At 55.8% G+C, this 24,453-nt stretch overlaps 2 protein-coding genes across 2 annotated transcripts; both read right to left on the bottom strand.

Annotated features, from left to right (window-relative positions):
- Positions 1-100: 100 nt before the first annotated feature.
- LOC120405242 (glycine N-acyltransferase-like protein 3) lies at positions 101-8,049 on the bottom strand. Its single transcript, XM_039538671.1, has 6 exons — positions 7,980-8,049; positions 6,845-6,974; positions 2,910-3,017; positions 2,475-2,601; positions 1,981-2,101; positions 101-599 (listed from the first exon to the last, which is right to left on the bottom strand). The coding sequence occupies exons 2-6, from the start codon at positions 6,920-6,922 to the stop codon at positions 110-112; spliced, it is 924 nt and encodes a 307-aa protein (XP_039394605.1). The 5' UTR covers positions 6,923-6,974; positions 7,980-8,049; the 3' UTR covers positions 101-109.
- A 3,044-nt stretch (positions 8,050-11,093) lies between these two features.
- Positions 11,094-21,934, bottom strand: LOC120404050 (glycine N-acyltransferase-like protein 3). Its single transcript, XM_039536058.1, has 6 exons — positions 21,842-21,934; positions 18,242-18,349; positions 17,807-17,933; positions 17,313-17,433; positions 15,554-15,941; positions 11,094-11,132 (listed from the first exon to the last, which is right to left on the bottom strand). Exons 1-6 carry the CDS (start codon positions 21,917-21,919, stop codon positions 11,094-11,096), a joined length of 861 nt encoding a protein of 286 aa, XP_039391992.1. The 5' UTR covers positions 21,920-21,934.
- Between the last annotated feature and the right edge of the window lie 2,519 nt (positions 21,935-24,453).

Genomic DNA, 24,453 nt, shown 5'->3' on the forward strand with positions numbered 1-24,453 from the left:
AACTGGGGTAAAAAACTGGGAATTGGTCCTGCTTTGAGCAGGGGGTTGGACTAGATACCTCCTGAGGTCCCTTCCAACCCTGATATTCTATGATTCTATTCCCCCAGTGCTACATGCTGGTGGAGCGTGGCTGTTCCCCAGAGCTGGGCGCAGGGTCCTGGGCTGAGTCCAGGGCACTGGCTGGCTGGGACTGGGTGAACCCGGGCCTCACCACCAGCTGGTAGAACACCCCAGGCAGGATGCGGAAGCCGAGGCATTGCAGGACGTGCAGCGAAGGCTCGTTGTGGGGCAGCACCCCGGTGTAAACAGGGAAGCCGCGGGCATGCAACTGTGCTGCCAGCGTCCCCACCACAGACCGCAGGTGGTGCTGGCCACGATGCTCCGGGAGGGTGTAACCCTGTGTCAGGGTAGCCAGTGGGTCGGTGAGGGACCAGGAGATGGGGGTCCCCTCAGGGTCCAGCAGGCAGGCGTTGGGGAAGTGGCGGATCAGGAGGCTCAGGTAGTGCAGGCTCCAGCTGTTCCCCCCAAACATCCAGGTGTCTCTGAGCAGCATGGCGTGGGCGGGGGACACGGGGGCCAGCCTGAGCCCCCTGTCAGGCCTGCAAGACAGGTCGGGAGGGATGAGATGCAGGGCGGGGTGGGGTGAGCAGATAGGGGATTGGCCTGGGAAGAGGAGGGGGTCAGCGCGGGGAGGGGGGGAATAGATCCAGCATGGGCAGGGGAAGGGGTAAGTCTAGGGGAGAGGAGCGGGGAGCGACCCAACATGGGAGGTGTGAGCCCAGGGGGACATTGACCCAGCTTGGGGGGGCAGGGTGCAGTGAGCCGGGAGTTCGGGGCTCGACCTGGTACAAGGGAGTGAGCCTGGGGAGCAGAGATTGAGCTGGTATGACATGGCATAGGAGGGGAGCAGGGTCCGGCGGCTCCATCCTCTTCCCAGTTGTGGGGCTGAGATGGGCTGGACAGAAAATTGGGGGGGGGAGCATGGAAAGTATCCTGTGGGGGAGGGGTGTGCCACCCAGCTCTGAAGGCAGCGCCGCCGCCAGCAGCAGCCGAGAGCTACGGGGGGCGTGGTATGGCATTGCCACCCCTACTGCTGCATAACGTTTGGCCTTTGCACTGGGAGAGGAGGCTATGGCAAATCCTGGGTGACTATAGCACCCATAACGCTCCCCCAGTGCCCCCCATGGAGGAGGAGGAGGCTGGAGGGCTGACCTGGCACAGGGCGAAGGGGGGTGAGGCTGAGGGGCGATAGACGAGGGGTGGGGGAGAAGGGGGAGCCCTGTGGGAAGGGGATCGAGCCAGGAGGCGGCACATGGGGGGAAGGTGACCCCTGGGGGGAGGGGTTCGACACACTCCCGCGGCCTCAGCACAGGGGCTGTCTGACAGGGCCCAGTCCAGCCCCAGCAGAGCCATCGCTGCCGATGGGCCGTGGCTAAGCTCAGCTCCTGACATGAAAGCACCAGGGCTCAGTGGGCAGCGAACCCCCTGCCCGGGGACCTACCCACTGACAGGGAAGGGGGGGACCAGGGGGCTCTGTGCTTGGAGCCCCCTCCCCTCAGAGGGGATGGCTCTGGGGTCAAGGACCCCTGGCTGCCCGTCCCAGGATATGGAAGGGTTACAGGCTGCCCCTGCCCCTGCCCCTGCTCTCCCCATCCTGGGGCCAAGGGGGTTCCTTGGCCAGGCTGGGCTGCCCCTGCCCCCTGGCGAAGCTCTAGGGCTGACTCAGCCCTGCCCCGGAGCAGGATGGGAAATCCTTGGCAGCATGTGCCCAAGGCCTGGGGCTGTGGTGATGGCCTCACTCTGCCAGCACCGTTAGCCTGGGGAACTTATTGACACCAGATCTGGGGCACAATGGAGGCCTCTGGCCTGGCACCCCGGGGTCCTTCCCTTCCCCCAGCCCCGCTCCCCCCTCCATCTAGCACAGGCTGGTTGTGTGCATTGCCCCATTCTCTCACACACCCCATATCTGGGGGCACCTACCGGTACTGGGGCATGGCAGGCGGGTCTGGGTGCAGCAGTGGCCGGTATGGGTACGTCTCCATCTCAAGGCCCCTGGCCCTGGCGATGTCCCTGATGGTCTCATATACCCCGTCCTGCAGCCCTGCAGGGACAGCCGTGTGCTGTCAGCAGGGCCTCCCGAAAGGTGCCCATGGATGTGGGGGGCCCAGCTTGGTGGGGGAGAGCAGCAGGGAAGGGCCAAGGGCCACTGTGAGCCGGCATGACCCAACCAGGGGTTCCCAAGCTTGGCGCATTCGGGATCCTGGGTCTGGATGGAGAAGGGGCCTGGGCGAGCTCCTTGGGGCTATTGGCCTGTGGGGGGTGGGCAGGGACTCAGGTGGACCCCTTAGGGCTGTTCGCCTATGTGGGGAGAGGGGCCTGGGCCAGCTCCTCAGGGCTATTGGCCCATGAGGGGGGGCAGTGGTCTTGCCCCCCATGTGGCAGGTGCTGGATGAAGCAGGGCTGGAGGGGCTCACCCAGTATCTGGAAGGCCTGGCCCCAGTCCACGGCGCGGCTGTTCCCCAGCAGGGCCCGGCAGGCGCCCTCGTCCCGGTAAAAGGCCGTGTACAAATTGGTGAAAAAATCACTTGGGTCCCGCGCCACCTGCAGGGGGGACACTGCCTGGGGGTGAGCGCAGGCTCTGCCTCCCAGCCCCAAGTAAGAGATTGAGGTGGGGGGCAAGGGGCCCTGTGAACAGAGCCAGGGGGCTTAGGGAAGAATTGGATGGGGGGGTCTGGGCAGCAGAAAGGGGAGACAAGCTGTGGGGAGGTGGGGCAGCCAGGATGGGGAGGGGTAGAGATGACACCAAGCAGGGAAAGGGGCAAGGAAGTCGAGGAGGGGAGCGGGACAGTGATGGTGTCAGGCGCGGGAGGGCAGTGGGGCAGATGGCAGGGGCCCAGCAAAGGCCGCACTTCTCTGCGTGGCCGGGTGAGGACCATTTTGAACTCTGGCCATGAATCCATCAGCACCTCCTGGCCAGCCGGGTTCCCGCGGTTCACATGCATCACAGTGCCGTAGACCTGCAAAGACACAGAGGTCAGAGTCTGGGGATGTCCCGGTTCCCCAGGATCGGTGCTGGGCCCCAGCTTTTACTCTGCCCCTTGGAGGAGCCCTCAAAGTGCCAGCCCCCCAGGGGGCCCCACTCTTCCTGCTCCAGCCCTCCTGCTCCACCCCGCGAGCTCTGCCCGGTGCCTCCCACTGAGCCAGACACCTGGAGAGCCCTGGCCGCTCTTCGGGGGCTCCCACACCCCAGCCTGGGTTTGCAGTGACACTCGGCAGCATTGTCGAGCCAGGCCAGTTTATGAGTCACGGAGCGGCCTTAGGTCAGCAGAGAGACTGGGGGTAAAGCAGAGTCCATTGTGGTCAGCCGGGGCCCAGCCAAGCTGGAGTGAAAGCCCCTTTCCAGGCTGTCTCTGTCTCTGTCTGACCTCCTTGGCCAACTCCAGGTGAGAGCCTCCATCTTTGTCCAGCACCCCCCACCTCCCAGTCCTGTGCTCTGGAGCTGGGGTCTCTGCTCAGCCTCCCGGCTGAGAGGCAGGAAATCCAGGAGTCGGCAGCACTTGCCTTGTCTCTCTGGCCCCTTTGGGGATCTGAGTTGATTTCAACAAGTTTCTTAACGACCCTTTATTCCTCCCTCAGAGGGAGGTGACACCCACCCCTATAAAAACCTCGTTATCTCTAGCCTGATTCTTGCTTGCATATTTATACCTGCCTCTGGAAATTTCCCTGGGGTGTCCTGACCCCTCAGCGGGGGTAGGGAGTGACCCCTTGAGCATTTGGGGGGTGGGTGTAGGTGTGTCCCCCCACAAGGCTGGTCTTAGCCCAGCCATGTCTCTGGGGCACTGGTGTCCCAGGGTCTGGTGATGCAGGGGGCTCCCCTATGCTGGTTGTGTCCCAACCCCAGGACTGTGCGTATGCCAGGAATCCATTTCCCCTCCTGGGGTTAACCTGTTGCCCTCACCCCAGGCCAGGACCCCCCTGCTAGCAGGCTGCAATTCCAGGTCTTAAGCTTTGCCATGCCCTGCCCATGCTCAGCTGGGGTCTCAGCTCCCATCAGGTTCAGCTGTGACTCTGTTTCCCCAGGGAGAGCAGGCTGCGAGCTGGCTCCCTTGGCCACAGCCTCAGGGAAGTTCTGCGGAGCCCGTGTGACTGACATGTCCCATGTGGAGATTGTGGGGGATGTTCCTCGGCCCCACTCAAATACAGGGGTCTACTTCCAGACAGACAGGTGTCCTGAGCTTAACAGCCTTTCCTTAGTGTTACAGGCACCCGGGGAACCCTGCTCCCTGCCAGCCGAGCTATTTGCCTTTTCACTGACATCTCCAGCCTGAGCCTCTGGCTCCTGCGGTTCAAACCCTTGGCTAGGGCAGGGTCAGGGACTGGATTTTGTCTGAAGGTGATACAGAACGTCTCAGAAGGAGCTCAGAGCCGATGTCCAGGAGAACCATCACTACCAGCCCCCCCAAGTCCTGTGATCGCACTGGGATCGGAGCCGTTGGGAGGGCTTCTCCCAGTAGGCAGGTGGCTTCCATTTAGGTCACAGCCTGGGTCTCTTGCACATCCCAAAACTCTTGTATATAAAGCTCAGGTGTCAGCTCAAACATAAGCAGTGGAGCCTTTTTTAACAGTTCCCAGCCCCCAGTATTAACGCCGTCCATCTGGCTGTACGGCTCTATGGCTTTGAGGGACCGAGTATGGGGGTGAGACAGCAGAGCCGGTCTGCAGAGTCAGCCAGGTTCAAATCACAACCCTTCTCAAAGGCAGTGAGGTTGGTGTCTACAGCCCCTCCTCCTCCTTAAATGGATAATTTGGTATCCAGCTCCCTGCGGAATCCAGCATCCCTGGGGAATTTACCCACATACCCCTTGATGGGTTCTCTCGCCCCTCCACATCTCCAGATCAAGCTTTTGCTGCATTTCTTCACGTTTTTGCTGCTTCTCACAGCCAGCTGGTTCCCTCTCACAGTCTGCTAGCGCCTTTGCTTTCCACGCTAACTCCTGCTGCTTCAAATCCATTGGAGGGGAAGCAGGTTGTGAGGACACCCTGCTTCTGCTTCTGTCACTCTTGGACCCTCATCAAACCCCACCTGCGTCTGGAACCTGCCGCTGAGTCCTGTCACCCTTCTCCAGCCTGCAATCAGCTGTGTCCTGTTGAACTTCCCAACGGTTCGCCCTTTCTCCTTGCACAGGTTTGTGATGTGGATCGTAGGGTGGTGGTTATACACCATTTTCTTGCCGTTCCTTTGACGGACTGTGCTTTGCTACTGGCACATTCAGTATCCCACCGCCGGCACTAACTGAAAGCAAACTGCCTGTGTCGCTTAGCACTGCAAGCAAAATCAATCTCCTTCCCCCACTGGGTAGCCAGGGGAAACTGAGGCACACATAGGGTTCATACAAATATTACAAAAATGCCCATTTTATCAAGGGTGTAGCTGGGGCAGGAGGAAGGAGTCAGAGCCATGGCGAGGACCAGGAGGAATTTCAGAACTGGGGGGTGGGAGGTGCTGGTGGTCAGAGCCATGATTGGCAGGCACCCAGCTGTCCTACACTGTGATTGGCTGCCATGGAGCCGCCCACATGTTCATTAGCTTTACGCAAAACCTGCCCAGACTGAGATTGACTGGCACAGAGCCCGCTTCTGCTCTGATTCAATGGGCAAGTCCTGGCGGCTACGCTGGGTGAGCAGCAGGCATTGGTGCTGGGTTTGGACTTTGAGAGGCAGGGGGCGAGTGAGGAGGTGGCCCAGGGGAGGCTCCCCGACTACCTCTACCCTGGGGGAGGGGCCTGCCCTCCTGCTGCTACCCCTAACCCAGGGCAGGGGGCCTGTGTGACAAAGTAGAAGCTTTCTGTAGTATCTTTCTGAGTCCCATGTGTGCCTCAGTTTCCCTCTGCGTCCTGTACTGCTCTGTGCAGCGTGTGAAGGGAATGGACGGGTTGTGACTCATGTAACAGCCTGGCTGGAGACCAGCATCATTAACCAAGGGAATAAACTACACACGCGCCAGGAGGGTCTGGAGAGACCATGGAAACCCCAGTGGCTGGGGTGGACGTTCACACCGAGCGAGCGAGATTCCCCCCTCATGGCTCTGCAGCCGAGAGGCCCCCAGCTGAAGAACAGCGGCCCCGAGGGGTCAGGATACCGGGCTAAGAGCCGGCTTTTGGGGGGTCTCAGCAGCTGTCACCTTGGCCTAAGAACAACGGGACAGAGCCAGAGCCAGCCATGGGAACCGTGACGTCTTGGCTGGCTCATTGCCCACGCTTGGCCAGGCTGGGCTGTGGCTTAACCTTTGATTCCCTGTGCTAACCTGAGGAGTCTGTAGCCAGGGGACTAATGAACCGCTCCTGTATTTTGCAAAGGCTGCCAGGGTCTCTGCCAACACCCACCTCAGGGGCCCAGTCCAAGCCTCTCACAGGCGTCTGGCTCAGCTGCATTCGCTGCAGGGAGCCACGGAGAGAGATGGGAGGGCTGGTGTCAAAGGCCCAGTGGTGGAGGTGATGGGCCTGCCCCTGTGAGCTGTGTGCAGCCTCGGGCCCTGGCCCACTCCGGGGGTCGCTCCCAGGGGCCTGGTGAGAGGCTGGGGTACAGCACATCCCCTGTGGATCTATGAGAGCCTGCCCAGCCCCTGAACTGCTGCCCCCGACCTGCAGAAAGGGTCTGCCCCCCAAACTGCTACCCCCGACCAGGTGGAGGGGCCAGCCCTCCATGTACCCCCGACCCAGGGGATTGCACCCCAGCCCAATATGTGCCCCATCACCCAGGGGACTCCGAGGGACTTTCCCCTGCTCTCTGCCCAGCCCGAGGGTGGGAGGGTTCGGCCTTGCAGTGACGGGCGAGTACTGGTCACCGGCAGCGTGTCAGGCAGGCCCCGCCGTAGCATCCCCTCCAGCAGCCGCAGCTTGGAGGCACAGCTCAGGATCAGCATCGCTGGCTGGGATGGGCCTTCACAGCTTCCAGCAGGACAATGCGAGGGACACCTGTGGTTGTGGTTATGAATATGTATTAGTTTTAGTTGATGTATTTACCAATTGGGTTGAAGCTTTTCCCTGCAGGAAAGCAGATGCCAGGACTGTTGTGAAACTTCTGCTTAAGGATTTTGTACCACGTTTTGGCATCCCTGTGAGTATCAACAGTGATCGTGGAACTCACTTTACTGGACAGATTGTAAAGGAGTTATGTGCAGCTTTGCAGATCCAACACAACCTTCACTGCCCTCATCACCCACAATCTGCTGGGACAGTGGAACGCCAGAACGGGATTTTAAAAAATAAACTGGCCAAGATTTGTGCTGAAACAAACTTAAAGTGGCCAGATGCCCTTCCTTTGGCACTGATGAGTATGAGAGCCATTCCCAATCGAAAGACTGGACTCAGCCCTCATGAGATTTTGACAGGACGCCCAATGCGACTACCAACTGCACCCCCTCTGACCTTAGCTCAGATGGACATTCATTTGATGGATGACATAATGCTTAAGTATTGTCAGGCAAAAATACTCACTATCTTGACTAGAAGAAATTAGTTCAGAAAGGTGGAAGCTGGTAGACTTGATTAAAACATCTGGACTCTTGTAATTCCAAACGGCCAAAGACAACACCCCCCCCAAACAGAGGGAAAAAGTTCCCTCCTAGGAGTTTCAAATTCTCTTCCCTGATTGGTCCTCAGGTCAGGTGCCCACCAGGTACTATGCTTTAACCCTTTACTAACTATTCATGACAAGAGCAGATACATAAAAACCATTCTTAATAGGAGAACCAGTGGAGGTAAAGAAGCCTCTATATTTCCAAAGCAATCCGAAATCATGAACTACTCCAAAAGCATAACGAGAATCTGTATAAATAGTGACCGTTTGATCTCGAGCCAGAACACAAGCTCGAGTCAAAGCCACAAGTTCAGCTACTTGAGAGGAAAACACTGAAGAAAGGAAAGCACTTTCAACAACAGCACAGGAAGTACAGACAGCATAACCAGCAACTAATTTACCCTCAGAATCTCGCAAACACGACCCATCCACAAAGTAAAGGAGATCAGGATTTTGCAGAGGCACATCCAGTAAATCATCCCTAGGACGAGTAAGAACAGATGTTACAAATACACAATCATGCGGGTCTCCATCTTCAGGCCCAGGCAACAAAGAAGCTGGATTTAGAATGGGGCAACGAGCCAAAGTAATATGAGAGGAAGAAAGCAAAATTAGCTCATATTTGATAAGACGAGAAGTGGATAAATGCTGTGTCTTAGATTTCAACAACAGCGCAGCTACAGCATGTGGAACACACACAATCAAAGGAGAGCCTAATACCAGAGATTCAGATACGGGAACAGAAAGGGCCGCGGCCGCCACAGCCCGTAAACAAGGGGAAAATCCTACCGCCACAGCGTCCAGGGCAGTACTGTAGTAAGCAATTGGACGGTGTTTGTCTCCGTGCTTTTGCGTTAGTACAGCCAAAGCAAACCCATTACGCTCATGACAGAAAAGAGTAAATGGTTTAGTATAATCAGGAAGTCCCAGGGCCGGAGCAGTAGATAGTCTCTGTTTAATAGCAACAAAAGCACTCTCCGCCTCTGGAGGCCAAGGAAGTGGCTCAGGGGTACCAGACTTAGTCAGATCCTGCAAGGGTTTAATCACTGCTGCATAACCTAAAATCCACTGTCTGCAGTATCCAGTCATGCCCAGAAAAGTACGCATTTGAGAAACAGTACCAGGCCTAGGCATATTCAAAATAGCTGAAATACGAGAGTTTGATAAATGACGCTTGCCATGAGAAATATCATGACCAAGATAATGAACCTTGGGTTGACACAGTTGGAGTTTTTCCTGGGATGCTTTGTGACCTTTGGCAGCTAAAGCAGTTAAAAGTGTCAGAGTATCAGTTTTACAAGATTCAAAAGAGAAAGACGCCAGCAAAAGGTCATCCACATACTGTATAAGCACTGATTTTCCAGGGAAAACCACATCATCCAGATCCTTCTTTAGGATCTGAGAAAACAGGGATGGAGACTCAGTATACCCTTGGGGTAACCTGGTCCAGGTATACTGACATCCTTTATAAGTAAAGGCAAACAAATACTGACTATCTGGGTGAATTGGAATAGAAAAAAAAGCTGAACACAAATCCACAACAGTAAAATAAGTGGCTGACGGTGGAATACAAGAAAGAATGGTAGCTGGATTTGGAACCACTGGAAAAGAAGGCAAAACCACAGCATTAATAGCGCGGAGGTCTTGAACAAACCGATAGGTGTTCCTGCCTGGCTTCTTTACAGGAAAGATAGGAGTATTACAAGAACTAATCGTGGGAACAATAATACCTTGTTGTAATAAAGATTCTATAACTGGAGCTATCCCTTCCACTGCTTCAGGACGCAGTGGGTATTGTGGAATCCTTGGCAAAATCTTAGCAGGGTCAACAAGAATTTTAACCAGTTCGGCAGTTCTAATCTGTCCCACCTCATTTGCATGACGAGACCAGAGATGGGGGGGCACTTGTGACAATAAATGCACAAGGTCAGGGCTGAGAGGTGCCTGCGACGCAGCTGGCTCTGATATATGGAGTGTGGCCAACACCAGGTTAGTATTCTCATCAGGAACCTGTAAGAATACGCCATCTGGTGTACAGTAAACGGTACAACCTAATTTACACAACAGATCTCTTCCCAGCAAATTCACAGGAGAAGAAGGGCTGAGTAGAAAGGAATGCTTATCTTCCAAAGGGCCAAGACAAACCACGAGGGGTAATGTGACAGGATGCGAAACAGGACAGTTTGAAATGCCCACAGCATTAACAGACAAAGTGGACAAAGGAACAGAGGGAAACTCTGAGGATCTCAGAGCAGACCTGCTGGCCCCCGTGTCCACAAGACAAGTAACAGATTTTCCAGCAATTTTACAATCAACATATGGGCCTTCTTGATTAATAGGAATTAAAGGATTCATGATGCAGTTACGTTCCCTCAGGCTGTCCTAGTAAGGGGTTCCCTGTGGGGAAAAAACAGGCGCTTCAGGATTTGGGAACTGAGTAGGATTTTGAGCTAACCGATTTGGACACTCATTCCTCCAGTGTCCTTCCTGACCACAAAAGTGGCATGCAGTGCTCCCAGTCGGGGCAGGATTCTGGGCAGGATATGAGGAACCCCTTCCCATACCTCGCCCACGAGCTCGTCCCCGTCCCCTTCTCATTCCCCCACGACCCCTGTGCTGATAAGTTTGTAACTGTAAAGCCATAAGTTTTGTTTCACTAGTTTCTTTCTTCTGGTCTATGCAAGCTGTACAATGATTGGCAACTGTCACCAATTCTGAAAGGGGTTTAGTTTGCCAGCCAATACAAATAGTTCTCAATGGTTGCTGAACCTTTGGCAAGAGTCCCTGAACAAAAGCAGCTCCTACCGCTTCCCTGGCATTATCAGCTGGATCAGTAATTCCCGAATGCTGTTCAAAGACCTTTGTTAGTCTATCAAGATAATCAGCAGGGGATTCTCCCTTATTTTGTTTACAATTTGCAATCTTGGTCCAATCTGTTTTCTTAGGACAAACTTCTGAAATAGAGGTCAAGAGACGGTTCCTAGCTTCTGTCAAAGCATTCTCAATACCAGGGTCGGTATCAGGCCAAGCTGCCTGCCTGTTAAGCTGTTGCTGAACTTCAGCTGGCAGTACTGCTCGTAAAAGCTGATTAATATCTGCCCAAGATGGATTATAGCACTGAATCACTGTCTGGAGCTCTTCTCTAAACTTTACCAGCTCCTCCCTGATTTTAGGAAATTCTTTCACCAAGTTTCTAAGATCTCCAGGCGTCCAAGGGGCATGTACCTTAACTAACCCCCCTACAGCTCCAGCTCCAGGCAAGTCTCTTAAAGGAGCCTGGAATGTCTGTGCCGTGCTTCTAAGAAAGTAGCCGGCATTGTTATCAGCAGAAGCAGGGTTAACCGGACTGCTGGAGTCAGTCAGTAAGGAAGAAGATAATTCCTCCAAAGAAGGAGAATGAACAACTTGTGCAGTTGATACTTGCGGCGGCGAGACAACCACTGCCTGTATATTCCGAGAAGGGGGAGTAGTGGGAGGAACGGGCTGTGGCTGTGGAATGCTACTAAAAAAATCCACTATGTCTTCTGCAGTCTCCTCCTCACTTTCAGGCTTAACTAATTGAGGATAAAGAGAAGCAGAGGGCTGCACTGGGGCAGGAAGACATTTGGATGTCTTACATTTAAGTTTTAAATCCTGTACTTCAGTTTTTAATTTTTCTTGGGAGTCCTTCAGACTCCGCACCCGAGACTCATGGAGTCTCTTTGTTGCTTCCTCCCACCAAGACAGAAACTGCTCGCACTGCGCAGCAGAGGCGTGTGATTTAAGGGTTTCTCTGAGGTATGTAAGTTTATCTAACTCAAAGGTACCTTCTAATGGGCATTGTTTAAATGAATTTTCACGCGTGTATAGATACCAATCATTTAAATACCTGCAGGTTTGAGGACCATAATGTACGTACATGTAATATGCAGGGGTACCCTTAGGGGGTAAGGTGGAAAGTTTAGACTGTCCCTCCCCCATGTTCCAATCACACAAACTCAGAGGGGTTCCCTGTCCGCGCTCGCGGACCAGAATCTAAGGATCTCTCCCTACAGGGTACTCACATACAGGAGAGACTCACAAGAAAGACTACGACCCTCTTACGCCTCCTTTCAGCAAAGAGCGTCGGCTATTCTCAGGGAGATAAAGCCGCGTACTCTAATTGCTTCCAGGGAGACGATCAGATTGTCAGTAGCCCACACAGAAGGGAAAGAGGAGGGAAGATGGGTTCACACACTCCTAGACCCAGGCAGCTTCCTCGCCGGACTATGCCAAGCTGAGTCAGCCCACCGTGGGTCGGATCTCCTAAAGATCCACTAGTTACCGGGCTTGCGTTAGAGCAGTCCTGATCATTAGCTTCTGCTTCACAGGGTACTCTGGGCGTCTTCCGATAACAATCAGTCACACTGGTGTACACACACACACACACAAGGCCTCTTTTCCTCTATTTAACCCTTTTTTAACCTATTTATCTCTTTTTTTTTTTTTTTTTAACCAAGATGCATCGTTACCTGGTCCGGACCAATACCATGAGGCGGTATGACAACCCCTCTTGAGGTGGTAAAAAACCCCTCAGCACCGGTGCATTCTAATGCATTTACCTATGCATTACCTTATGCATTACCTTATGCATGTACCTGTTGGCCAACTCAGCAATTCCCAGTACTGCTATAAACTAACCTTATCGGGGCCTCTCCCCAATACCACTCTGCATTTGATCCTGCTGCACAGTCAATAAGTTCAGATGGCGTGAGCCCAGCAGAAACAGACGTCCCCCACAGACAGTCCTCCTCCGACACCCCAATAGAGATTTCAAAAGGTCTCTTACCTCTCATGTGGCGCCATGGGGTTCGAAGGGGAACGATCCGTAGTAGCCGTCTGTGTGTCCGTGGGCGTTGCCATCCCGGACGAGCCCCCAAATTGTCGAAGAAAAACTCAGTTCTCGCTTTTTGTTTGGGTGCAGCAAAATCAAAATACTTTATTAATTCTCTAGTGAACACAAGAGGGAGAGAGTGTCAGGAACTGGGTTGCCCCTTGTCCCGGACGGATCTCTCTCAATTAGTAAACAATTCATAACAATCTTTATACCTCTGTAACAGACAATGGTTAGTAATCTTGGAGACATTGAAGATAAACATTTGCATTTGTTTATACATAAGCCTTTTCGCTATCTTATTTGTCTGCAATACTAGAACAGAAAACAACACTGCAATTCACAAGGTCGTAATGACTCTTCACACAATTCTCTCTGTACCACATATCTTACAGCATGCAGGGTCACATCTTAGCTTAGCTAATTAGCTAACATACATTAAGATCCCTTCAAACCTATATTAATTAATTCTTGGCCTCCACAGGCAGGAGACCCATCAGTTCCCTGTGACTGTCTCCTCCCAACCCCAGAGACCAGCTGCCAGCTCCTAGCCCTGCCAAAATAGCAAACACTGTGTAGACCCCACAACAGCTCACCAGTCTGTGCGCAGCCCCCCGTGTGTTCACCAGAGACCTTACACTACCTAACCGGTCTGTGTGCAGCGCCTGTGCTCACCAGAGAAACTACCATAACTCACCAGTCTGTGCATGGTCCCCGTGCTCCCCAGAGACACTACCATAACTCACCAGTCTGTGCGCAGCCCCTGTGCTCACCAGAGACCCTACAATAACTCACTAGTCTGTGCCCAGCACCTGTGCTCACAAGACACCCTACAATAACTCACCAGTCTGGGTGCAGCCCCTGTGCTCACAAGAGACCCTACAATAACTCACTAGTCTGTGCCCAGCGCCGGTGCTCACCAGAGACCCTACAATAACTCACCAGTCTGGGTGCAGCCCCTGTGCTCACCAGATACTCCACAATAAGAAGGCTGCTCTAAGGCCATGTGATGCCAGAGCTGCCCGCACAGGGCTACGGTCCCACTCACCTGGGGTGACTCCGTGCCAGGGGAAGGAGCAGTTCCTGGGTGTCTGTGGAGCTGCCAGGTCCCTGGCTCTTTCTCCTTCCGGGGCTGCTCCAGCCTCTTATCCCCGAGCGAATGAACCATTAACAGAGTCTGCCAGTCCTGGAACCCAAAGGCGGTGACATCCCTGCAGCTGCATGGCACAGTTGATTGGGATTTTCTTCTGGGCAGAGGTGGAGGGAGCTCTGGGGAAAGGAAGCCAGAGCGACAAGGCAAGTTCCCATGGTTTACGGATTTTAGGGAAGCTGAGAAAAGTCCCCACCTCGTGAACAAAGGACTGAGAGGGGGAAGATACGGGATTGTGACAGAATGTACCCTTGTGTTCACACTGTACCCACTGTTGTAATAATCTTTGTACAACCATGATGGTCAGCTGGCTTGACAGCTAGTTCTTAGCTCTAGGCAGACCATTGTGACACACTGTACCCCCATGTTCACCACTTTTACAAGACTATGATAAATTTTATGCTAGCTGTATGCACGTATCGTTTTTGTATTGGAAGTTATGAGTATTGGCTCTATACCTGGATTTCAACTGTTTGCTCCTGGGGTAACACCCACAAGCTATTTAGCCGGCACATCTTGGAGGGACTATTCAAATTAAGTGGCTCATCAAGAAACGCTTAATTGACAATGGGAGACCATCTACACTGAATGGGCTGCCCTTAGAGATGAAAGTAAGCTGGTCTGGTCCGGTATGGCATACCTGCAAGAGCCAGACCGCCGTGTCGGACCGCACCAGCTTCCGTGGCGGGGATTTAAAGGACTCTGAGCTCCCCACCAGGGAGCCTTTAAATCCCGCCTGCAGCTCTGGCAGCCGAGCTGGGACCGGGATTTAAAGGGCTCGGAGCTCCGTGGCTGCAGGAGCCCAGAGCCCTTTAAATCCCGCAGCTTTGGCAGCCGGGCTGGGGCCGGGATTTAAAGGGCTCGGGGCTCCACGGTGGCCGGAGCCCTCGGTGCTCCCAGCTACCTCTGCAGCTGGGAGCCCCGGGTTGATTTAAAGGCCCTGGGGCTCCCAGCCACAGCCGGTGCCCCAGGGCCTTTAAATCTTGAGAGGCCCCACCTCTTCCTGATGAGGCCATGCCCCCCTCAGGACTCCAGCAGTACCAGTAAGTCCTGTAAGTTACTTTCACCCCTGGCTGTCCTGCAAACGTGCTCTCTGGGGTATAGGTAATGATTTCCTGCTGTGACTAAGCAAAGTTATGCCTGGACATGTGACTTGCCCATGTCATTCCAAACCCCATCTTTTACCTGTAATTTTCCACTAGCTGTGCTGTGGGTTTTGTTTGAAACAATGGGTTTCCCTCCACATTCCCTCCACAGAAGCTATAAAAGGCCCTAGAAACACCTCCATTTTGCCCCTTTCCAGCTCAAACCTCTGGACTATGGAGAGCGCCCCCTACTGAGCCTCTGTCCTGCTCCAGGGGATAATGGAGCATGAGGTAGTGTCCTCTACCAGGCCCTGGCTTTCCAAGGGCTGACAAGTGAGCTCCACTGGTGGCTGGTCAATGTGTCCCCTTCTCGGGGGTGGCAGAGCAGTAGGTCCCTGGGCATGGCTGGGCCATGTCCACATCTCCTCCCCTCCCCCAGGGCTATGTGCTGGCAGAGCATGGCTGTCCCCCAGAGCTGGGCGCAGGACCCTAGGCCGTGTCCCCTTATCCTCCTCTCCCCTCCTCTCCCCCCATGCTATGTGCTATGGGTGTGTGGCTGTTTCCTAGAGCTGGGTGTAGGGTCCTGGGCTGAGTCACCGTCTCCAGCTCAGTGGTTTGAGCATTGGCCTGCTAAACCCAGGGTTGAGAGTTCAATCCTTGAGGGGGCCATTTGGGGAACTGGGGTAAAAAACTGGGAATTGGTCCTGCTTTGAGCAGGGGGTTGGACTAGATGACCTCCTGAGGTCCCTTCCAACCCTGATATTCTATGATTCTATTCCCTCAGTGCTACATGCTGGTGGAGCGTGGCTGTTCCCCAGAGCTGGGCGCAGGGTCCTGGGCTGAGTCCAGGGCACTGGCTGGCTGGGACTGGGTGAACCCGGGCCTCACCACCAGCTGGTAGAACACCCCAGGCAGGATGCGGAAGCCGAGGCATTGCAGGGCGTGCAGCGAAGGCTCGTTGTGGGGCAGCACCCCGGTGTAAACAGGGAAGCCGCGGGCATGCAACTGTGCTGCCAGCGTCCCCACCACAGACCGCAGGTGGTGCTGGCCACGATGCTCCGGGAGGGTATAACCCTGTGTCAGGGTAGCCAGCGGGTCGGTGAGGGACCAGGAGATGGGGGTCCCCTCAGGGTCCAGCAGGCAGGCGTTGGGGAAGTGGCGGATCAGGAGGCTCAGGTAGCGCAGGCTCCAGCTGGTCCCCCCAAACATCCAGGTGTCTCTGAGCAGCATGGCGTGGGCGGGGGACACGGAGGCCAGCCTGAGCCCCCTGTCAGGCCTGCAAGACAGGTCGGGAGGGATGAGATGCAGGGCGGGGTGGGGTGAGCAGATAGGGGATTGGCCTGGGAAGAGGAGGGGGTCAGCGCGGGGGTAATAGATCCAGCATGGGCAGGGGAAGGGGTAAGTCTAGGGGAGAGGAGCGGGGAGCGACCCAACATGGGAGGTGTGAGCCCAGGGGGACATTGACCCAGCTTGGGGGGGCAGGGTGCAGTGAGCCGGGGGTTCGGGGCTCGACCTGGTACAAGGGAGTGAGCCCGGGGAGCAGAGATTGAGCTGGTATGACATGGCATAGGAGGGGAGCAGGGTCCGGCGGCTCCATCCTCTTCCCAGTTGTGGGGCTGAGATGGGCTGGACAGAAAATTGGGGGGGGAGCATGGAAAGTATCCTGTGGGGGAGGGGTGTGCCACCCAGCTCTGAAGGCAGCGCCGCCGCCAGCAGCAGCCGAGAGCTACAGGGGGCGTGGTATGGCATTGCCACCCCTACTGCTGCATAACGTTTGGCCTTTGCACTGGGAGAGGAGGCTATGGCAAATCCTGGGTGACTATAGCACCCATAACGCTCCCCCAGTGCCCCCCATGGAGGGGAGGGAGGCTGGAGGGGGCTGACCTGGCACAGGGAGAAGGGGGGTGAGGCTGAGGGGCGATAGACGAGGGGTGGGGGAGAAGGGGGAGCCCTGTGGGAAGGGGATCGAGCCAGGAGGCGGCACATGGGTGGAAGGTGACCCCCGGGGGGGAGGGGTTCGACACACTCCCGCGGCCTCAGCACAGGGGCTGTCTGACAGGGCCCAGTCCAGCCCCAGCAGAGCCATCGCTGCCGATGGGCCGTGGCTAAGCTCAGCTCCTCACATGAAAGCACCAGGGCTCAGTGGGCAGCGAACCCCCTGCCCGGGGACCTACCCACTGACAGGGAAGGGGGGGACCAGGGGGCTCTGTGCTTGGAGCCCCCTCCCCTCAGAGGGGATGGCTCTGGGGTCAAGGACCCCTGGCTGCCCGTCCCAGGATATGGAAGGGTTACAGGCTGCCCCTGCCCCTGCTCTCCCCATCCTGGGGCCAAGGGGGTTCCTTGGCCAGGCTGGGCTGCCCCTGCCCCCTGGCGAAGCTCTAGGGCTGACTCAGCCCTGCCCCGGAGCAGGATGGGAAATCCTTGGCAGCATGTGCCCAAGGCCTGGGGCTGTGGTGATGGCCTCACTCTGCCAGCACCGTTAGCCTGGGGAACTTATTGACACCAGATCTGGGGCACAATGGAGGCCTCTGGCCTGGCACCCCGGGGTCCTTCCCTTCCCCCAGCCCCACTCCCCCCTCCATCTAGCACAGGCTGGTTGTGTGCATTGCCCCATTCTCTCACACACCCCATATCTGGGGGCACCTACCGGTCCTGGGGCATGGCAGGCGGGTCTGGGTGCAGAAGTGGCCGGTGCGGATACATCTCCATCTCAAGGCCCCTGGCCCTGGCGATGTCCCTGATGGTCTCATATACCCCGTCCTGCAGCCCTGCAGGGACAGCCGTGTGCTGTCAGCAGGGCCTCCCGAAAGGTGCCCATGGATGTGGGGGGCCCAGCTTGGTGGGGGAGAGCAGCAGGGAAGGGCCAAGGGCCACTGTGAGCCGGCATGACCCAACCAGGGGTTCCCAAGCTTGGCGCATTCGGGATCCTGGGTCTGGATGGAGAAGGGGCCCGGGCGAGCTCCTTGGGGCTATTGGCCTGTGGGGGGTGGGCAGGGACTCAGGTGGACCCCTTAGGGCTGTTCGCCTATGTGGGGAGAGGGGCCTGGGCCAGCTCCTCAGGGCTATTGGCCCATGAGGGGGGGCAGTGGTCTTGCCCCCCATGTGGCAGGTGCTGGATGAAGCAGGGCTGGAGGGGCTCACCCAGTATCTGGAAGGCCTGGCCCCAGTCCACGGCGCGGCTGTTCCCCAGCAGGGCCCGGCAGGCGCCCTCGTCCCGGTAAAAGGCCGTGTACAAATTGGTGAAAAAATCACTTGGGTCCCGCGCCACCTGCAGGGGGGACACTGCCTGGGGGTGAGCGCAGGCTCTGCCTCCAGCCCCAAGTAAGAGATTGAGGTGGGGGGCAAGGGGCCCTGTGAACAGAGCCAGGGGGCTTAGGGAAGAATTGGATGGGGGGGTCTGGGCAGCAGAAAGGGGAGACAAGCTGTGGGGAGGTGGGGCAGCCAGGATGGGGAGGGGGTAGAGATGACACCCAGCCGGGAACGGGGCAAGGAAGTCGAGGAGGGGAGCGGGACAGTGATGGTGTCAGGCGGGGGAGGGCAGTGGGGCAGATGGCAGGGGCCCAGCAAAGGCCGCACTTCTCTGCGTGGCCGGGTGAGGACCATTTTGAACTCTGGCCATGAATCCATCAGCACCTCCTGGCCAGCCGGGTTCCCGCGGTTCACATGCATCACCGTGCCGTAGACCTGCCAAGACACAGAGGTCAGAGTCTGGGGATGTCCCGGTTCCCCAGGATCGGTGCTGGGCCCCAGCTTTTACTCTGCCCCTTGGAGGAGCCCTCAAAGTGCCAGCCCCCCAGGGGGCCCCACTCTTCCTGCTCCAGCCCTCCTGCTCCACCCCGCGAGCTCTGCCCGGTGCCTCCCACTGAGCCAGACACCTGGAGAGCCCTGGCCGCTCTTCGGGGGCTCCCACACCCCAGCCTGGGTTTGCAGTGACACTCGGCAGCATTGTCGAGCCAGGCCAGTTTATGAGTCACGGAGCGGCCTTAGGTCAGCAGAGAGAACTGGGGGTAAAGCAGAGTCCATTGTGGTCAGCCAGGGCCCAGCCAAGCTGGAGTGAAAGCCCCTTTCCAGGCTGTCTCTGTCTCTGTCTGACCTCCTTGGCCAACTCCAGGTGAGAGCCTCCATCTTTGTCCAGCACCCCCCACCTCCCAGTCCTGTGCTCTCGAGCTGGGGTCTCTGCTCAGCCTCCCGGCTGAGAGGCAGGAAATCCAGGAGTCGGCAGCACTTGCCTTGTCTCTCTGGCCCCTTTGGGGATCTGAGCTGATTTCAACAAGTTTCTTAAGGACACTTTATTCCTCCCTCAGAGGGAGGTGACACCCACCCCTATAAAAACCTCGTTATCTCTAGCCTGATTCTTGCTTACATATTTATACCTGCCTCTGGAAATTTCACTGGGGTGTCCTGACCCCTCAGCTGGGGTAGGGAGTGACCCCTTGAGCATTTGGGGGATGGGTGTAGGTGTGTCCCCCCACAAGGCTGGCCTTGTCTCTGGGGCACTGGTGTCCCAGGGTCTGGTGATGCAGGGGGCTCCCCTACGCTGGTTGTGTCCCAACCCCAGGACTGTGCGTATGCCAGGAATCCATTTCCCCTCCTGGGGTTAACCTGTTGCCCTCACCCCAGGCCAGGACCCCCCTGCTGGCAGGCTGCAATTCCAGGTCTTAAGCTTTGCCATGCCCTGCCCGTGTCTGGCCATGCTCAGCTGGGGTCTCAGCTCCAATCCGGTTCAGCTGTGACTCTGTTTCCCCAGGGAGAGCAGGCTGCGAGCTGGCTCCCTTGGCCACAGCCTCAGCCCCCCCGAGTCCTGTGATCGCACTGGGATCGGAGCCGTCGGGAGGGCTTCTCCCAGTAGCCAGGTGGCTTCCATTTAGGTCCCACCCTGGGTCTCTTGCACATCCCAAAACTCTTGTATATAAACCTCAGGTGTCAGCTCAAACATAAGCAGTGGAGCCTTTTTTAACAGTTCCCAGCCCCCAGTATTAACGCCGCCCATCTGGCTGTACGGCTCTATGGCTTTGAGGGACCGAGTATGGGGGTGAGACAGCAGAGCCGGTCTGCAGAGTCAGCCAGGTTCAAATCACAACCCTTCTCAAAGGCAGTGAGGTTGGTGTCTACAGCCCCTCCTTCTCCTTAAACGGACAATTTGGTATCCATCTCCCTGTGGAATCCAGCATCCCTGGGGCCTTTGCCCACTTACCCCTTGATGGGTTCTCTCGCCTCCACATCTCCAGATCAAGCTTTTGCTACATTTCTTCACGTTTTTGCTGCTTCTCACAGCCAGCTGGTTCCCTCTCACAGTCTGCTAGCGCCTTTGCTTTCCACGCTAACTCCTACCGCTTCAGATCCATTGGAGGGGAAGCAGGTTGTGAGGACACCCTGCTGCTGCTTCTGTCACTCTCGGACCCTCATCAAACCCCACGTGCGTCTGGAACCTGCCGCTGAGTCCTGTCACCCTTCTCCAGCCTGCAATCAGCTGCGTCCTGTTGAACTTCCCAACGGTTCGCCATTTCTCCATTCACAGGTTTGTGATGTGGATCTTAGGGTGGTGGTTATACACCATTTTCTTGCTGTTTCCTTTGACGGACTGTGCTTTGCTACTGGCACATTCAGTATCCCACCCCTGCCACTAACTGAAAGCAAACTGCCTGTGTCACTTAGCAGTGCGAGCAAAATCAATCTCCTTCCCCCACTAGGTAGCCAGGGGAAACTGAGGCACACATAGGATTCATGCAAATATTACAAAAATGCCCATTTTATCAAGGGTGTAGCTGGGGCAGGAGGAAGGAGTCAGAGCCATGGCGAGGACCAGGAGGAATTTCAGAACTGGGGGGTGGGAGGTGCTGGTGGTCAGAGCCATGATTGGCAGGCACCCAGCTGTCCTACACTGTGATTGGCTGCCATGGAGCCGCCCACATGTTCATTAGCTTTACGCAAAACCTGCCCAGACTGAGATTGGCTGGCACAGAGCCTGCTTGTGCTCTGATTCAATGGGCAAGTCCTGGCGGCTACGCTGGGTGAGCAGCAGGCATTGGTGCTGGGTATGGACTTATGGAGGCAGGGGGCAAGTGAGGAGGTGGCCCAGGGGGAGGCTCCCCCACTACCTCTACCCTGGGGGAGGGGCCTGCCCTCCTGCTGCTACCCCTAACCCATGGCAGGGGGCCTGTGTGACAAAGTAGAAGCTTTCTGTAGTATCTTTCTGAGGCCCATGTGTACCTCAGTTGCCCTCTGCGTCCTGTACTGCTCTGCGCAGCGTGTGAAGGGGAGGGACGGGTTGTGACTCATGTAACAGCCTGGCTGGAGACCAGCATCATTAACCAAGGGAATAAACTACACACGTGCCAGGAGCGTCTGGAGAGACCATGGAAACCCCAGTGGCTGGGTTTGACGTTCACACCGAGCGAGCGAGATTCCCCCCTCACGGCTCTGCAGCCGAGAGGCCCCCAGCTGAAGAACAGCGGCCGCGAGGGGTCAGGATACGGGGCTAAGAGCCGGCTTTTGCAGGGTCTCAGCAGCTGTCACCTTGGCCTAAGAACAACGGGACAGAGCCAGAGCCAGCCATGGGGACCGTGACGTCTTGGCTGGCTCATTGCCCAGGCTTGGCCAGGCTGGGCTGTGGCTTAACCTTTGATTCCCTGTGCTAACCTGAGGAGTCTGTAGCCAGGGGACTAATGAACCGCTCCTGTGTTTTGCAAAGGCTGCCGGGGTCCCAACACCCACCGCAGGGGCCCGGTCCAAGCCTCTCGCGGGCGTCTGGCTCAGCTACACTCGCTGTAGGGAGCCACGGAGAGAGATGGGAGGGCTGGTGTCAAAGGCCCAGTGGTGGAGGTGATGGGCCTGCCCCTGTGAGCTGTGTGCAGCCTCAGGCCCTGGCCCACTCCGGGGGTCGCTCCCAGGGGCCTGGTGAGAGGCTGGGGTACAGCACATCCCCTGTGGATCTATGAGAGCCTGCCCAGCCCCTGAACTGCTGCCCCCCGACCTGCAGAAAGGGTCTGCCCCCCAAACTGCTACCCCCGACCAGGTGGAGGGGCCAGCCCTCCATGTACCCCCGACCCAGGGGATTGCACCCCAGCCCAATATGTGCCCCATCACCCAGGGGACTCCGAGGGACTTTCCCCTGCTCTTTGCCCAGCCCGAGGGTGGGAGGGTTCGGCCCTGCGGTGGCGGGCGAGTCCTGGTCACCGGCAGCGTGTCAGGCAGGCCCCGCCATAGCATCCCCTCCAGCAGCCGCAGCTTGGAGGGACAGCTCAGGATCAGCATCGCTGGCCGGGTTGGGCCTTCACAGCTTCCAGCAGGACAATGCGAGGGACACCTGTGGGGCAGGAGACCCATCAGTTCCCTCTGACTGTCTCCTCCCAACCCCAGGGACCAGCTGCCAGCTCCCAGCCCTGCCAAAATAGCAAACACTGTGTAGACCCAACAGCAGCTCACCAGTCTGTGCGCACCCCCCCGTGTGTTCACCAAAGACCTTACACTACCTAACCTAACCGGTCTGTGCGCAGCGCCTGTGCTCACCAAAGAAACTACCATAACTCACCAGTCTGTGCACGGTGCCCGTGCTCACCAGAGACACTAGCATAGCTCACCAGTCTGTGCATGGTCCCCGTGCTCCCCAGAGACACTACCATAACTCACCAGTCTGTGCGCAGCCCCTGTGCTCACCAGAGACCCTACAATAACTCACTAGTCTGTGCCCAGCACCTGTGCTCACAAGAGACCCTACAATAACTCACTAGTCTGTGCCCAGCGCCGGTGCTCACCAGAGACCCTACAATAACTCACCAGTCTGGGTGCAGCCCCTGTGCTCACCAGATACTCCACAATAAGAAGGCTGCTCTAAGGCCATGTGATGCCAGAGCTGCCCGCACAGGGCTACGGTCCCACTCACCTGGGGTGACTCCGTGCCAGGGGAAGGAGCAGTTCCTGGGTGTCTGTGGAGCTGCCAGGTCCCTGCCTCTCTCTCCTTCTGCGGCTGCTCCAGCCTCTTATCCCCGAGCGAATGAACCATTAACAGAGTCTGCCAGTCCTGGAACCCAGAGGCGGTGACATCCCTGCAGCTGCACGGCACAGTTGATTGGGATTTTCTTCTGGGCAGAGGTCGAGGGAGCTCTGGGGAAAGGAAGCCAGAGCGACAAGGCAAGTTCCCATGGTTTACGGATTTTAGGGAAGCTGAGAAAAGTCCCCACCTCGTGAACAAAGGACTGAGAGGGGGAAGATACGGGATTGTGACAGAATGTACCCGTGTGTTCACACCGTACTCACTGTTGTAATAATCTTTGTACAACCTTGCAAGGTATTATTTGTAAATGTATAATTTGCCAGTCAGTATTGCCATGATAAAATATGTGTGTGACAACAATGTACGTAAAGTGATAAGATTCCCCTTTATGGTGTTAACACGTGCTCTAACCTGAGGTTGGCAAACAGGCCTGTCTCAACAAAGGAAGGGGGGCTCTGCTTAATTTACATTTAAGCAACAGAGTCATCAAGCAGGAAGGGAAACAAAAGAAACTCCAACAGGGGAGGAAAAAGCACAAGGGAGCATCCTTCAGTACAGACTCTCTCTCCTGAATCTCAGCTGCAAATGTTTTCCAAGTGTTTCTGCCCTCTGTGGAGAAAGAAGTGGTTCAGGACTATTCAGAACAGCTGGACGAGAACTGTGACGATGCGGTTCTGGCAGGACCCAACTGACAGTGCCAATTCAGGACAAATCACTTAAAACAGGGCAGTTACAGCCCAAGGCTGGGGTGTTTCCTCCTCTAAGGCAAACCAAACCAGCCAGACAAAGAGGACTTTGGTCTCACCCCACTGGCTAACCACAAGTCACACAAGCAATTCCCTTAGACACTCCAGTTTCCCAGTATCACCACTAGTGCCACTCGTCCTGGGGATGAATGGTGATGAAAACCAACACTCCAATAAAGGAAGAAGGTTCTCTCAATCCCAAAGAATCAAGCCCCAGACCCAGGTCAATATACAAATCAGATCTTACCCACAAATCACACTGTTGCCAGTCCTTTAGAATCTAAAATCTAAAGGTTTATTCATAAAAGGAAAAAGATAGAGACGAGAGCTAGAATTGGTGAAATGGAATCAATTACATACAGTAATGGCAAAGTTCATAGTTCATCCTTGTAGCAGTGATGGAGTAAACTGCAGGTTCAAATCAAGTCTCTGGAGTACATCCCCTGCTGAGATGGGTCATTCAGTCCTTTGTTCAGAGCTTCAGTTTGTAGTAAAGACCCTCCAGAGGTAAGAAGCAGGATTGAAGACCAGATGGAGATGAGGCATCAGTTTTTTCCAGGTGTAAGAACACGTCTTTGTTCTTACAGTGGAAAATTACAGCAAAATGGAGTCTGGAGTCACCTGGGCAAGTTCCTGCATACTTTGCTGAGTTACAAGGCGTATCTGCCTTCTCTCAGTGGTGTCATAAATAAACAGATCAGGGTTAAGGTCTCTTTTACCTGGAAAGGGTTAACAAGCTCAGTAACCTAAGAAACACCTGACCAGAGGACCAATCAAGGGACAGGATAATTTCAAATCTCTGTGGAGGGAAGCCTTTGTCTGTGTTCCTTGTTTGCTCTGTGTGCTCTCTTTGGATCTAAGAGAGGCCAGACATGTCTCCAAGTTCTCCTGGAGTATTTCCTACTATCCAGTATAGTAAGTATTAGTTAAAAAGGTGGATTAGTCTTTTGAGTTGCTTTCTGTATTTGCAATTGTGTGTTTGCTGGAGAAATATCTTTATTTCTGTTTGCTGTTACTTTGATTATTCTGAGAAAGGAGGTGGGGGGGAG

Source organism: Mauremys reevesii, linkage group 4 (genome assembly GCF_016161935.1).
Source record: "Mauremys reevesii isolate NIE-2019 linkage group 4, ASM1616193v1, whole genome shotgun sequence".
Classification (NCBI taxonomy): Eukaryota; Metazoa; Chordata; order Testudines; family Geoemydidae; genus Mauremys; species Mauremys reevesii.